Raw genomic sequence first — 15,580 nt, 5'->3', positions numbered from 1 at the left:
GGCCTGCCAGGGGAAATGAACAGGAATGTAAAGAAATTTTTTCATTCCGCACTAATTTCCGTCTGCTAACCAAACCACTCGAGGTGGGAAGGTGGAGGGAAGATGATGGTGGTTCGTTCGAAAACGAAAGGATCGGTGCTGACAAAACTAGACTAACTGACATAGTAATCAGCTGAGAGTGTAAAGTGATGTATTAAGTCACACATTTGGAAGACCCATCCCGTAGGGGGGGGAGGTCGACCATAAAGTTTTCAGAAAAAACTCTGGATCACGGAAACCGAGAGATTCGGATGAGACCCTAGGGGTTCAGAATATATTTGTGAATTCCTTTCTCACGACCTTAAGGGATGTTGTGACGAGAACCCGCAGGAACTCTGTCGCCGATTCCTGATGGAATTTTCAGGAATCGTGTTACGTGACCAGGACCCAAAGGAACTGTGTCATAGTTACCTGTAGAGAGTTGGAAACCCCTAGACAACAGGCATCCCTCTGTAATAAGAGTAAAACTCTTGATGACGATGGGTGCGCACGAACACTTCACGGGACGAGAGTTCGAAAACTCGATGTCAAGAGATTGAAACTCTTGTGCACACGTGAACACTTCGCGCAACGAGTTAGGAAAACTCTGTTATAAGAGTTGTTCGCGCACTTCCAACTGATTGTGTGCGCCTAGTTGTTCGTGCGTATAAGGTTAGTCGTGGGCGCCAATATGGTCGTGAGTGAGAGCAGTATTGGTCGTGCGCGCCAAATCGGTCGTGTGTGCCACATGGGCTGTGCGCGCCAATCCGATTGTGGGCGCCAACTTGATCGTGCATGCCAATCCGGTGGTTAGCGCCAGGTTGCGCCAGGTTGCGCACCAAATTGGTCGTGCGTGCCAATTTGGTCATGCACACCAATCCCGTCGTGTGCGCATAAGGTTGGTCGTGCGAGCCAGATCGGCCATGCGCTCATAAGGTTGGTCGTGCACCCCAAATTAGACGTGCACGCCAATTTGGTCATGCGCATTAAATTTGCGCGCGAGAGCTCTCAGTGTGGCGAGGGTACTCACTGCTACGTTCACCCGAAGGTTCACGATACCCTGTGTTGTGTGAGCGCGAACAATCAACACAACGAGAGTCCGCAAACTCTGTCATATAAGTATGACTATGATCACGAGACCCCAAAGGTTCAGCGTGAACTGCGTTTTGAGACCCGAAGGATAAGCGCAAACGAGAAACGGGAGTTTCTCTGTCACAAGACCCCAAAGGATCAGCGTGACTAAGGGCACGAGAGACCAAAGGCCTAATGTAGCCTATGCTGCGAGACCCCGAAGGGTCAGCGCAACGAGAAACCGAAGTTTCCCTGTCACAAAGCACCGAAGTGTCAGAGTGACTAAAGTTACGAGAGCCCAAGGGTTCAGCGAAACTAATGTTACAAGACCCCTAAGGATCAGCGTAACGAGAAACCGAAGTTTCCCTGTCACAAAGCACCGAAGTGTCAGAGTGACTAAAGTTACAAGACCCCGAAGGGTTAGCGTAACTAATGTTACAAGACTCCGAAGGGTTAGCGTAACTAATGTTACAAGACTCCGAAGGGTTAGCGTAACTAATGTTACAAAACCCCGAAGGATCAGCGTAACGAGAAACCAAGTTTCCCTGTCACAAAACACCGAAGTGTCAGAGTGACTAAAGTTACAAGAGCTCAGGGGTTCAGCGTAACTAATGTTACGAGACCCCGAAGGGTCAGCGTAACGAGAAACCGAAGTTTTCCTGTCACAAAACACCGAAGTGTCAGAGTGACTAAAGTTACGAGGGCCCAAGGGTTCTGTGTAACTAATGTTATGAGACCAAGAAGGGTCAGCGTAGCTTGTTCCTCTGTCACGTGACACCGAAAGGTCAGCGTGATTGATGGTACAAGTTCCCGCAGGCTCAACGTTACCATCGTTACGAGAGCCCGAAGGTTCAGTGTAACTGAAACCTGAAAGTTTCAAGCGGAGTCCTTAAGGACTCCTACTGTCACGAGAACTCGCAGGATCAACATGACGAGAGCCCGAAGGCTCACAATCACGCCAGCCCAAAGGGTGATCATAACAAGACCCCGAAGGATCAAGGAGAACCAGCAGGTTCAAAGATAACACCTACCCAGGAGAGGTTTGTTGTCCCGAAGGAGAACGTCGCTTAAGATAAGGCTCTCGCTCCGCCCCTGAAGGAGAACCATAAGCGTAACAGGGGACCACTGATGCCCAGAGGCGGTCTTCTCTCAAGAACGAGAGAGTCGTTCCCCCGAAGGGATAACCTGCTTCAGAGAAAGCCCTGCCACCGTCCCTGGTGGATCAGCAAACTCCTACAAGTTATTTCTCGTGAACAAGAGGGAAATTCTCCCGAAGGAAATCGCCTAAGACAAGCTTTCTCCCAGCTCTATGGGAATAAAGCGTAGGCGTAAAATATCTCGCTCGCGAACGAGGGAGCAGTCCTCCCGAAGGAGTACATCTCCTAAGACAAGCTTTCTGCCAGCTCTATGGCAAAAAAGCGTAGGCTTAATAATATCTCTCTTGCGAACGAGAGAGAAGTCCTCCGAAGAAGGACATCGCCTAAGACAAGCTTTCTCCAAGCTCTATGGGAAAAAAGCGTAGGCGTAATAATCTCTCTCTTGTGAACGAGAGAGAAGTCCTCCCACAAGACCTAAGGCATGCTTTCTCCCAGCTCTATGGGAAAAAAGTGTAGGTGTAAAAAATCTCTCTTGCAAGAAAGAGAGAGAGAGAGAGAGAGAGAGAGAGAGAGAGAGAGAGAGAGAGAGAGAGAGAGAAGTTCCCCTCGAAGGAGGAACATCAAGTTGAAGGTTGACAGCTAATGCTACCTCGTAACGTGGGCAGCTCACGAGCTACCACATGAAGCGCAGGATAACGAACAGGGCGGCTGTAGCCATCGGCCTTGTGTTTTACGTCGCTGCTACCTGTGAAAGGAAAGTTGTGATTAATTAAAATTCATGCTCCGCTGCACAACATACACTATTCGGGGAATAAGTCACCTTCCTTATAAGATAATTCCTCGAAAGGGAGCTGAACTGTTATACACTTTAATTCAGTAATGAAACAAACACACGTCAGTGTTGAGAACCTGTCAACCATCAGCGCAGGGTAGGGCAGCAATGACAACTCCCTTACGGCGGAGGCAGTCAGATATGTTGTCAACAGTAATTAAAGTTACAAGAACCTAACAACATAAACGTATGTTTCGATTTATACATATATGCACGCATATGTAGTATAAGTAAGATACATGAAAACACACAAGAGAAAAAAAAATGACAGAAAAACAATCAAGGCAAGTCTTTGCGGGAGAGAAAGGCAGCATGTCCGTCCTCTACCGAGCCATAAAGTAAAAGTGGTTACTCAGCCGAGAGGTGTGAGTGAGCGGGGTAGCCAATCTACCCCAACCCCCACCCGCTAACTAGCGGATGGGGTAGTTATCCCTTACTAAAATTATCATGGCTTGTCTTTAAGCTACGCCGAAAGTATACCCTATAAATAGCAGAGGGTTTGTATCTACGTCGGAACAATTAAAATTTTACAGTAAATGTCAATTAAACCAGGTTTGTGAAGTAGAAGCAACATGAACATCAGGGGAGATTCATAGAAATAATATAAATAGCGTATCTCAATCTATGAGAACACTATCACCTATTTTTTCCCTTTTGGTTTTAAACATTCTAAATAGTACCTGAAACACATCCAAGTTTCAAATATTAAGTAACTTAAAAATACTTGTACTGTAATAAACCTAGTATGAGAGCTATTTCCCTTTGTATATACTTACTGAGAGAATATGTCAAGACTTTTCTTTTCTAGCAAATAACTTGACTCTTGGTTAAAATGACATATGAGGTGTTAAAAGTAAAATTTGACTTGTAGAAATATTTTTAAAAGGCATCTAAAAGGAATCACACCCTAAAAATATAAACCCACTATCATGAACAAAAAGTAAGGTCATCTCCCATCAGAGATTGCAAACAAATATGTCAAAAGCTAGACTAAAATGATAAAATGAAACTTACATGGCCAAAGAGATACTGTACAGTCATCAAAGGAACTATAACATTCAAGTCATCCATGTAGTACCGCATGGCAAAAAACACTTCTGATGATGATTTAACTGGGCCTTTCACCAGTGAGTGTACCAAAATCTATTTTTTGATATTAGTTTGAAGTAAATAATCTTAAGACATTCTCCATCTGTCAAATTTGAAGGGATATCTTCTTGCCAAATACCACAATCCAAGAAAGACAAGACCTGAAAATGGATGTGATAAATAAATGTTATATACGTATGGATACTTGGAAGAATAGACATTATCTATAAAAATCCTTTATTCAAAATAATGTACAACTTAAGGAGAAGTACCCATGGTTGCTGGAGTGTACTGCGCCATAAAATGACCTGGCATTGGATAATACTCTGCAGCCGGAGGTGGTGCCATAGGATAATGTGCCATGTTGTGTGGATATTGAGGACCCTGACTCAGCCAATGAGGATGATTTACAGGAATTTGGGGTGGTGGTTGCTGAATGTGATTGTGAGGAGGAGGGCCCATCATAGGTGGTTTTGCTGGAGGAGCTACCTTAGGTGGCATGTGATTGATGCGCTTCATACAATGGTGTTGCATTCCTGGCTGATTTACTTGTACTGTAGCTACACCACAACTACCTACACCAATGGAAGCTTGAGGATTCATGCCAGTAATGTTGGGTGGAGGAGGCATAGTAGGAACTGCAGGTGGTGGTTGTGGCTTCTTTTTTCTTCGTGGACCTTTCATGAGCCTTGCACCTCCTTTGTTCCCTACTTCTTCTTCTATACTAGACCATAAAGATTTTACCTGGAGATTATATGTAAATAGTTTAGTTGAGTAAATATCATGAACAGATGCTGTATTTCTAGTAATGAAAAGCATGGATGGAAAAAAATTCTGTCACTAACAGAAACATTTTATACAAACATTCTACTTTACATTTCTCTAATATGCAAATATGCAAGCTAAACTGGTTAGGTAAATACTCTCATAACATAATGAATAAATAGTATGTCATGTGCTAGTTTAAAATTACAGTATTCATAAAACAAAATAACCTCGAGCCTTTCACTTAGGTCAGTACTGAATAGTGCTGACACTTGAATGCAAAAATATGTAATTGCTACAAGGAAAATATGTGGTTAGAATAATTGGGAGGGTATGGAAGAGGATTACTCTAATTAAAACAGAGATTCATATTGAAAATTGTAGGGTTTCAATATTTTGCCTGCACTCACAAAATGCAAGATCCTTTTATTTTGAAACTTAAGGGGGATGGTGATATAGCTGCTCTTAATCTTTATGGATTGAGTTTTGAAATCAAATGAACATGTGGCCAGGAAACTTAAACAGAAGCTCAAAGAAAACCCACATGTATCCAGAAACATTTGAATTTCTAAAACTGCACTTGTGTAATGCAAATGTCTTTAAGGATATCAGCAAAAATAAAAGTTAAGAATGGTGCACAAGTTTTCTTGACTTCATTTATGCTTTCTAAGGCTGTTTTATCTTTGTATGAGCACAGAGAGACTTTTACAGAACTTTCCTAGCTTTGGGTGGTGTAAAGTAATGATATCAAACATTATTGTTAAGGACAGTTAACAGTTTTAAGAACAATGCAGTTTAATAAAGCTCCTTGATTTGTGATTATTAAAAGTAAACTAATTAGAATTCATGATGATTTAAAAACTTAGCTAATGAATACTACAGGCAAAGGACAAGTAAGTACCTAAAAGCAATGTCTAAGCCACTCTTCAATCAAGTGAACTGGAGGATTGCTCCTCCAGGTCACACTTGAACGAAGAAGGGCTGCTGATATCTCAGGATGTATAACAGTGTGGACCAACAAACCATGTTAAAATCTATCACATCTAACGTGATATGGAATTAAGGACACACTGAATGAAAGCTATTGATGATATCACACAGCTGGCATGACCATGAAGTACGGTATGTGTAAGCACGAAATAAGATTAACATTTATCTTACAAGAAAAAGTAAAAGTCAATATTTAATTTAATTTTTCTGTATTCAGTAATAATGAAGCTCATCCCAAAACTACAATAACAAAGACAGCATGTGTACACAGAAAAACCAAATATATAAATAAATTGCACAGAGCAACATACATCCACTGCTTTTAGTAAGAACCAAAGTATATAGTTAGAAATTAATACTGTATGCCATATTATGAAGTATGTCATGAGAATGAAATCATATAGATTAGTGAAAGTCATAACAACAATTTTCTTACTGTCTACTTACAATCATTGCTAAGATACATAAAGATAATAGAAAGGGGGTATTTACGACTTTTTGGGGCAATCTTTAGATTGAAATCTGTTTCTCTTTTTGGTGATTACGGCTTAACTACTTATGACTTAACTTACAAATCAAGTTGTTATTAAATCATAATTTAGACAACAAACAAGTCTGATGATTACTTGGAGCTAGAACTCACTGATACCATGGTGCTATAACAAGCAAGGTTGGTTCACCAATTAAGACACTTGATTATGCTTTAATGCCCATAATTAATAAGTTTTAAATATTTAACTTAGCCGGTGAATATATAATAGCTGAGCCTCCGGCGGCTCGACAGAAAAACACACAAAAACTCGCGAGCGATCGCTATGAAGATTGCGGGTGTGCCCACTAGCGCCAACTATCGGCCAGATACCGCATATACATGTAAACAGACCCAATTTTTCTCTGTCGGTCTGATCGACAAGACGTACCATTACTCGCTGTTAACCTGGAGTTTTTCAACAGTCTTGGTGAAGTACTTCCTTTTGGTTTGAGCTTTCGCAGTGCAGGTGTTTTATCTTCAACTTAAACCTTGAACTCGTTTTTGGATAGATTTAATTGTTGATGACTTTGGATTGTTTTTTGGACTTTCTTTGACTTTTAAATGGCCGACCCTTCCCTTAGTACGGAAGTGTGTTTTAGGCTTTTAGCAATTATCTTATCACGTTATAAATTGTTGTTATTAATTGTAGATTTTCCTCTATATATTTTATATCTCAACTGCCTTTATTAGGCCTCTTCGATTAGCTTTCCATTTATAATAAACATCAAGATAAATTTTAATGATTTGTTTATATGCGACCTTACCTATTCCTCCCCTAATCCGAGAGTAGGCGGTCCTAACTTGGAAACCGAAGTTGAACAACGTTGAGCCCTTTCAATCGTAAATAACTTTTACAGAGCAAATGATTTAAAACTTATTAAATGAATATTTTTTAGTAGATATTTTATGAAAGATTTTCTTTGAATAGTCTTCGTACTGTTTCAAAGATGAACTAACGTTTAGTTTATTTATGCTACGCAGTTTGCGCTCTATCGTTACGATAGAGAGAATCACGGTTTCACTTTGCAGAAAGAGTAAATCGATTCTGACGTTTTGTTCATTCTTCTTTCAAACTTAAAATGTTTTAAATTCTTTTTTAAAGGAACTTGTTAATTGAAAAACCTTTCAGTTTTTTCCTTTGGTCAAATAACCTGTTTATTGACGAAAGGTAAGTGGGCTTTTCTCTTCGGTGCGAAATCAAAAGAGAGAGAGAGAGAGAGAGAGAGAGAGAGAGAGAGAGAGAGAGAGAGAGAGAGAGAGAGAGAGAGAGAGAGAGAGAGAGAGAGCGTTCCGATCTTTATTCTCGTCCCAAGCGAGTAACGTTGTTCTCGAGTCAGTTTTTTACTCTCGTCCCTAGTCTCTGTACGGGGAGAAAGGATAAAACGTTTTTAGTTTTTATTCTCGTCCCAAGGCACTGTACGGTGAGAGATTGAAAACGTAGTTTTAAATGAACTAGTGTTTGGTCTCCTTCCCAGCCACTGATCTTTTTATCTTAATATATGTTTACTGTTTTTTGCTTGTATTAATGTGCTTACATTATACGACTTATTTCGCAATTATAACCTTTTGATGAGGGTAGAATTGCGTGCTTCAGGTAGAAATCAGTTTTATTCATACCTAATGTGAATTGTTGAAAAATTCGATTTCAGTGAAGTAAGTGCAAAACAGAAAATCGTAGTGATAAAGTGATAATTGCGCAAAGTGTTATCAGTGTTGCGACCGAGGGTTCGTCTGTTCGTGCCTGTCGTTCGCCTAGTCCGAGACCTCTTGCATGCTCCCAAGCCCAGGGGAGAAGTAATGTCGTACGACTTATGGGTTCGAGAGGCCTTGATCAGCGAACAGACGTTCCCTCTATGGTTTCAGGCGTGTCTCATCAAGACCGCCCCTACCATAAGACGAGCGAGACGATTTTCTCCTCGTCATCCGAAGGCTTTTCGCGTAAGAAACCGTGGAGCAAGGTTTCGAGGCCCTTTAAGCGAAAGTCAGTCCTTTCAGGACAGGTCCAGCGTCCTGGTTGTAGCCATTAGGACAGCTCTGACCCTATGCAGTCATCGGAAGACTGCTCGCCGCCTAAACAAAAGCGTAACACAGGCTCCGAGAGTCTTATTGTAGGCAAGGTTTTGCAGTCACAGACGTTACCCTCGTCTCTTACCGCAACCATTCCCGTTGATCCTAAATGGGTTGTACGGCAAGACATGCAGAATAAGCTTGCCTCTCTTATGGAGGACTATTCTGTTGAGCAGGTTCACGATGATCCTCGCAGCTTAGCTGATCGAGATCCTGGCCGTCAGCTGCCAAAACGAGCCTTTGCTCGTCCTGTTGACATTGACGTTACAAAGTCACGTCAATCGTGTTTTGTAGAGCCTCACTCGATGCAGTCCCGTGTTGACTCTCAGCCGCTTGTGGACGTTCAGCCGCTGCCACTTGCTCTTGTTGACGTTCAGGACGTTCACCAACCAGCATAGTTGACTTGTTTTGACGTTGAGCGTCAAGCACCGCAGTCAAGAGTTGTTTTGACTGCTCAGTCTAAGCAGTCAAGGCAGTCTCGAGTTGACGTCGAACGTCCTCCCGCACCTGTTGTTGTTGCTGGTCAGTCCTTTAAGCAGTTACATGACATAGCGTCCTTGACTGCTACTGTTGCTCCTTTGCGTGTGGACTCTGCTTATCAAGCATTGCCACCACGGCAGGTCTCTCCCTTCCTTGAGACTCGGCAATTGTCGGACAAGGTTCCTTCAGATGAGGAAGTTGCTGATCCCCCTCCTGCTGATATTCCCTTGAGGACTCCGTCAGACGGAGAGGAGCCTAAAGCTGCTCAGGCCTCTATAGACTTTAAATAAATCATGCTGATTTTTAAGGATCTTTGTCCGTATCTTTTTGTAACTGCTGCTCCTCGTTCGCCTAAACGTCAGAGTTTACACTAGGCCTAGCTACTTCGAAGCCGTTGTTTTCTAGGCTAGTGCTCTCTCGCTCTTCTAAGAGAGCTTTACGTTTGCTAGGCGACTGGTTAATCACCAGGAGGAGTTTGGGGGAGACAGCCTTTGCTTTCCCTACTTTTAAGCTGGCTTTTAGAGCGAGAGTCTGATATGACACAGGAGAAGTTCTCGGCTTGGGAGTTCCTGCCTCTGCCCAGATAGACTTCTCAAACCTCATAGACTCTCCCTGGCGCCTGGCCATGAGACGCTCCAAGATTTTATGGTCGACTTCAGAGCTAGACCATCTCCTGTTAGGAGTTTTTTAAGGATCTTTGTCCGTATCTTTTTGTAACTGCTGCTCCTCGTTCGCCTAAACGTCAGAGTTTACACTAGGCCTAGCTACTTCGAAGCCGTTGTTTTCTAGGCTAGTGCTCTCTCGCTCTTCTAAGAGAGCTTTACGTTTGCTAGGCGACTGGTTAATCACCAGGAGGAGTTTGGGGGAGACAGCCTTTGCTTTCCCTACTTTTAAGCTGGCTTTTAGAGCGAGAGTCTGATATGACACAGGAGAAGTTCTCGGCTTGGGAGTTCCTGCCTCTGCCCAGATAGACTTCTCAAACCTCATAGACTCTCCCTGGCGCCTGGCCATGAGACGCTCCAAGATTTTATGGTCGACTTCAGAGCTAGACCATCTCCTGTTAGGAGTTTTTTTCGAGCGTTTGAAGTTTTGCTGTACAATTATGTCATGCATAAACAAGGCTTTCAGGGATGGCTCCAATATCTGACAGCCACGTTCTCTGCAGGAACAAGTCCCTCAGGGATGGCTCCAATGATCTGGCAGCCATGTTCACTGCAGGAGTACGTAAGAGGCAAGTGCGCTCAATGTGTTCATTGTCAAGACAAACTTCACGATGAAGTCTACCAGGCTGTCTTGACAGCATTAATGGAAGGCGACTGGATGGTCTCTCTCGACCTTCAGGAGGTATACTTCCACATTCCTATACACCCGGATTCCCAACCGTTTCTGAGGTTTGTTTACAGGAATGTGGGGTACCAGTTTCGAGCCCTGTGCTTTGGCCTCAGTCCTGCTCCTCTCGTGTTTACGAGGCTCATGAGGAATGTGGCAAAATCCCTCCATCTATCGGGGATCCGAGCCTCCCTGTACTTGGACGACTGGCTTCTCAGAGCATCGTCCAGTCTTCGCTGTCTGCAGGATCTACATTGGACGTTGAGTCTGGCCAGGGAATTGGGACTTTTGGTCAACCTAAAAGTCCCAACTGATACCATCCCAGATTATTCTATATTTGGGGATGGAGATTCGCAGTCCAGTTTTTTTTCGGGCTTTTCCGTCTGCCACCCGAATAGAACAAGCCCTGCTCGAAGTCCAACTAATGCTGAAAAGAGAACGTTTGTTCAGTCAGGAGTTGGAACAGTCTCGTAGGGACTCTCTCATCCCTGGAGCAGTTTGTCTCGCTAGGGAGACTACACCTTCTGCCTCTCCAGTTCCATCTAGCCTCTCACTGGAACTAGGACAAGACGTTAGAGACGGTATCATTCCCAGTCTCCGAACCAGTAAAGGCATGCCTGAAATGGTGGGACAGCAATATCAGTCTGAGAGAGGGACTATCCCTAGCAGTCAAGAACCCAAACCACGTGTTGTTCTCAGACGCGTCGGATTTGGGTTGGGGTTCGACCCTGGACGGTCGGGAATGCTCGGGTCTGTGGACCTCAAGTCAGAAGAGCATGCACATCAACGGCAAGGAGTTATTAGCAGTCCACTTGGCCTTGATGAAATTCGAAAGCTTTCTTCGAAACTAAGTGGTAGAGGTCAACTCAGACAACACCACAGCTTTGGCGTACATCTCCAAGCAAGGAGGCACACACTCCTTCACGCTGCTCGAGATCGCAAGGGACCTTCTCATATGGTCAAGAAATCGAGGCATCTCCCTGTTGACGAGATTCATCCAGGGGGACTTGAACGTCTTGGCAGACTGTCTCAGTCGGAGGGGTCAGGTGATACCCACGGAATGGACCCTCCACAATGACGTGGGCAAGAGTCTTTGGGCTACTTGGGGTCAACCCACCATAGACCTCTTTGCCTCCTCGTTGACCAAAAGGTTACCAATCTATTGCTCTCTAGTCCTAGATACAGAAGCAATCCACATAGACGCGTTTCTACTGGATTGGTCTCTTCTGGACTTATATGCATTCCCACCATTCAAGATAGTCAACAAGGTACTGCAGAAGTTCGCCTCTCACGAAGGGACAAGGTTGTCGTTGGTTGCTCCCCTCTGGCCCGCGAGAGAGTGGTTCACCGAGGTACTTCGATGGCTGGTAGACTTTCCAAGAAGTCTTCCTCTAAGGGTAGATCTGTTACGTCAGCCCCACGTAAAGAATGTCCATCAAAGCCTCCCCGCTCTTCGTCTGACTGCCTTCAGACTATCGAAAGACTCTCAAGAGCTCGAGGCTTTTCGAAGGAGGCAGCCAGTGCGATTGCAAGAGCGAGGAGAGCTTCTACCATTAGAGTATACCAGTCGAAGTGGGAAGTCTTTCGAGACTGGTGCAAGTCAGCATCTGTGTCCTCGTCCAGTACCTCTGTAGCCCAAATCGCAGATTTTCTTTTACATCTGAAAAAGGTTCGCTCCCTCTCAGCTCCCACGATTAAGGGCTACAGGAGCATGTTGGCTTCGGTCTTTCGACATAGAGGCTTAGATCTTTCCAACAATAAAGATCTCCAAGATCTCCTTAAGTCTTTCGAGACCTCTAAGGAACGTAGTTTGGCAACTCCTGGATGGAACTTAGACTTGGTCCTAAGGTTCCTCATGTCAGACAGGTTTGAGCCATTACATTCAGCCTCCCTGAAGGATCTCACCCTCAAGACACTTTTCCTAGTGTGCTTGGCTTCGGCTAAAAGGGTCAGTGAACTTCATGCCTTCAGTAAGAACATTGACTTTTCTACAGAAAAAGCCACTTGTTCACTTCAACTTGGTTTCCTGGCCAAAAATGAACTGCCTTCTCGTCCTTGGCCTAAATCTTTTGATATTGCTTGCTTATCAGAGATCGTAGGCAACGAACTGGAAAGAGTATTATGTCCTGTTAGAGCTCTTAAGTTCTATTTAGCTCGTATTATGGTGCTCAGTTAAGAAACCATCATTGCCTATGTCAAAGAATGCTTTGTCATATTTTATCAGATTTTTAATACGAGAAGCTCATTCTCACTTGAATGAGAAAGACCGATGTTTGCTTAAGGTTAAGACGCACGAAGTTAGAGCTATAGCAACCTCCGTGGCCTTCAAGCAAAATAGATCTCTGCAAAGTATTATGGACGCGACTTTTTGGAGAAGCAAGTCAGTGTTCGCGTCATTTTACTTAAAAGATGTCCAGACTCTTTACAAGGACTGCTACACACTGGGTCCATTCGTTACAGCGAGTGCAGTAGTGGGTGAGGGTTCTACCACTACATTACCCTAATTCCAATATCCTTGTTAATCTGTCTCTTGAAATGTTTTTAATATTGTTTTTTGGGTTGTACGGAAGGCTAAGAAGCCTTTCGCATCCTGGTTGATTTGGCGGGTGGTCAAAGTCATTTCTTGAGAGCGCCCAGATTAGGGGTTTGATGAGGTCCTGTTTGTATGGGTTGCAGCCCTTGATACTTCAGCTCCTGGGAGTCTTTCAGCATCCTAAGAGGATCGCTGGGCTTCGTGAGGAAGACAGACTTACAAGGCAGAGTAATCGTCTAAGTCAACTTCCTTACCAGGTACCTATATATTTGGGTTTTGTTATATTATAACTGTCAAAAACTCTAAGCATATACGCTGTAAACTTAATTAACTCTGGTCTCTACCCACCACCATGGGTGTGAATCAGCTATTATATATTCACCGGCTAAGTTAAATATTTAAAAATGATATTTTAATTATAAAATAAATTTTTGAATATACTTACCCGGTGAATACATAAATTAAAGGCCCCCCCCTTCCTCCCCGATAGAGACCCAGCGGGATGAGAAAAATTGGGTCTGTTTACATGTATATGCGGTATCTGGCCGATAGTTGGCGCTAGTGGGCACACCCGCAACCTTCATAGCGATCGCTCGCGAGTTTTTGTGTGTTTTTCTGTCGAGCCGCCGGAGGCTCAGCTATTATATATTCACCGGGTAAGTATATTCAAAAATTTATTTTATAATTAAAATATCATATTTATCCAGAAATCAGATCTTTAAACTATTTAGACAAATACTTTTACAGGGGCTCTAAAGATCTATGGTGTAAATATTAAACAAATAATAAAAATTACTTTCTCTACATGAGGATCTCATACAAGTGCTATTATCTTGAAATAAACATGAAGGTGGTGAGACTAAAAATAAGCAATCCTTTTAAATTGGCTTAACACATCCACAAGGTTTAAGAATTTAATATGAAGACAAAGTCATCTGATATCAATTTCGTGGCCAAGAAAGAGTGTGCTGTCCATAACCTCCATAGATAGCTGGGATGTTCAAATTCAAACAAGATCTCCTTTCAAAAAGACAGGAAATTAAATTGGATTGTCTCCCCGATTAAACATAATATTAACAACAAATTTTCATAGCCAGAGAGAAGAAAGACATGAACAGTGCCTAATTCCTCAAAGTAATTTAATCCAGAGCACCATAGCCCAAAGTTGGTATGGGTCTCAAACTCAGTGATATATACAGTGAGACTTTAGTGGTTACAATTATAACATCCTCCTAAATTGTGGCACATCCATTATAGTAGACTTTCCTAGCTTACACAAGAAATTAAGTTTTACTCTTAAAGATTTATATCTAGGAGCAACTGTCGCAGGAAATCTCCTAACATCAGAAAAAGTTAGAATCTTTGTTAATTCTTCTTAAAAACCTGTCTGGGCTGAGATTTCACCATTAGTAGGACCTTACCCTACATGTCTTCAGCAAACCCCATGAGAAGAGTCATTGGTCTTTCAGTACAGGATCCTGTAGCTCAGAAGCAATTCAAGCAGATCAAAATACCCAGGTCAGGAGGTTGGGATCATTTATCTACCAAAACCAACAGGAGCCCCTCATAGCTAACAATGTGTGGCTTGTAAAATCTCCAGCTTAGAGTCATAGAGACGTCTACTAAGGAGATGGTTCCCTGGCAAAGCAACTATTGGTGAATAAAGTATAGTATATTTCAGCTCGAAGGATGACTCACCCCCCTAACATGGGTTGCCTGAAACATACCTGGGTATTACGTTATATTTTATTTTGGTCACCTCCAAAACTAAAACAAAGGAGAGACTTCACAAAAACAAATTCCACCATAGAGATGAACTATCAAATCACAAATATGTGGCCTGTAATAGATAGCAAAAAAAAATACTGCTCTAAATTCCAAATTATTTCTATGGGATTTGACCTTCCTTCAATCTAACCTATAAACACAACTCATTCTGATCCAAGAACTGGATTTTGCTTAAATTTCCAAGCCATCTAGAGCCACCAATAACAGATGTGAAGAAGGAAGAGCAATGGCAGAATTCACATCAAGTGCAATCAATCTGGGCTTGTTATGGTCTAGGAAGTGAGGTTACAAAAAGATCCAGTGGCACTGAAGAGGACAGATTGGTGTTATACCAGTGAGCATACTACCTGAAATTGATGTATGGCAATAACTTTTAGAACAAGTGATACTGAAAGGATAGGCCCTATTTTGAAGCAGAATCTTTAAATTAATCGCTTGCACAAGAGGCTAAATCTGTAAGCACCCTACCAGACAGAACCTTCCAAGTTCCTCAACAAATCAATTCCTTCAGAGGATATTATACTGAAAAATACCTGCTATGTCTCTTGTACTGAGGGCAAAATTATAAACTTTTAAAAATAATTTGTATTTTTCCTAACTATACAAATCTGAATCCTTGAATAAGAGTATGACTTCAGCGACAAAGGAATGGCTGTTTAAACTTTAGACGAGGTAAATATAATTGATGGTGGGTGGCAGGTGGCCTACCCAACAGGTGGAACAACCCTTATCTAAACTTTAACCTAGGACTTGCAATATGGTTAAGGCAGACAGTGCAACTTGAAGAACTCAGATTTGGATAAAGAAGTTAGGAAAAATACATACATATCATTAAAATTTGTGATTTGGTCCTACATGAATACAAACCATCGTCTACCAGGAAACTCATCCTTAGTAGGGCGGAAGTCCTGCCCGAGCCTGAAGATGTCGCAGGTGTTAGGCTAGGTCCTTACCAGGAAATTGGTAGGCAGTCATGGAAGAACATTCTA

At 42.6% G+C, this 15,580-nt stretch overlaps 1 protein-coding gene across 2 annotated transcripts in view; it reads right to left on the bottom strand.

Annotated features, from left to right (window-relative positions):
• The window catches only part of LOC137649483 (uncharacterized), a 742,412-nt gene that overhangs the window by 641,711 nt on the left and 85,121 nt on the right, over positions 1 to 15,580 (bottom strand). For both annotated transcript variants that reach the window (XM_068382470.1, XM_068382476.1), the window contains exons 8-9: positions 4,380 to 4,851; positions 4,033 to 4,268 (exon numbers count right to left, since the gene is read on the bottom strand). In XM_068382470.1, the coding sequence (XP_068238571.1) occupies positions 4,195 to 4,268; positions 4,380 to 4,851 (546 nt within the window). In that variant the 3' untranslated portion in view covers positions 4,033 to 4,194. The remainder of the gene's footprint in view (positions 1 to 4,032; positions 4,269 to 4,379; positions 4,852 to 15,580) is intronic.

The sequence above is a fragment of the Palaemon carinicauda genome, chromosome 1 (assembly GCF_036898095.1).
Source record: "Palaemon carinicauda isolate YSFRI2023 chromosome 1, ASM3689809v2, whole genome shotgun sequence".
Lineage (NCBI taxonomy): Eukaryota > Metazoa > Arthropoda > Malacostraca > Decapoda > Palaemonidae > Palaemon > Palaemon carinicauda.
This window is presented reverse-complemented; position numbering and strand designations above follow the sequence as displayed.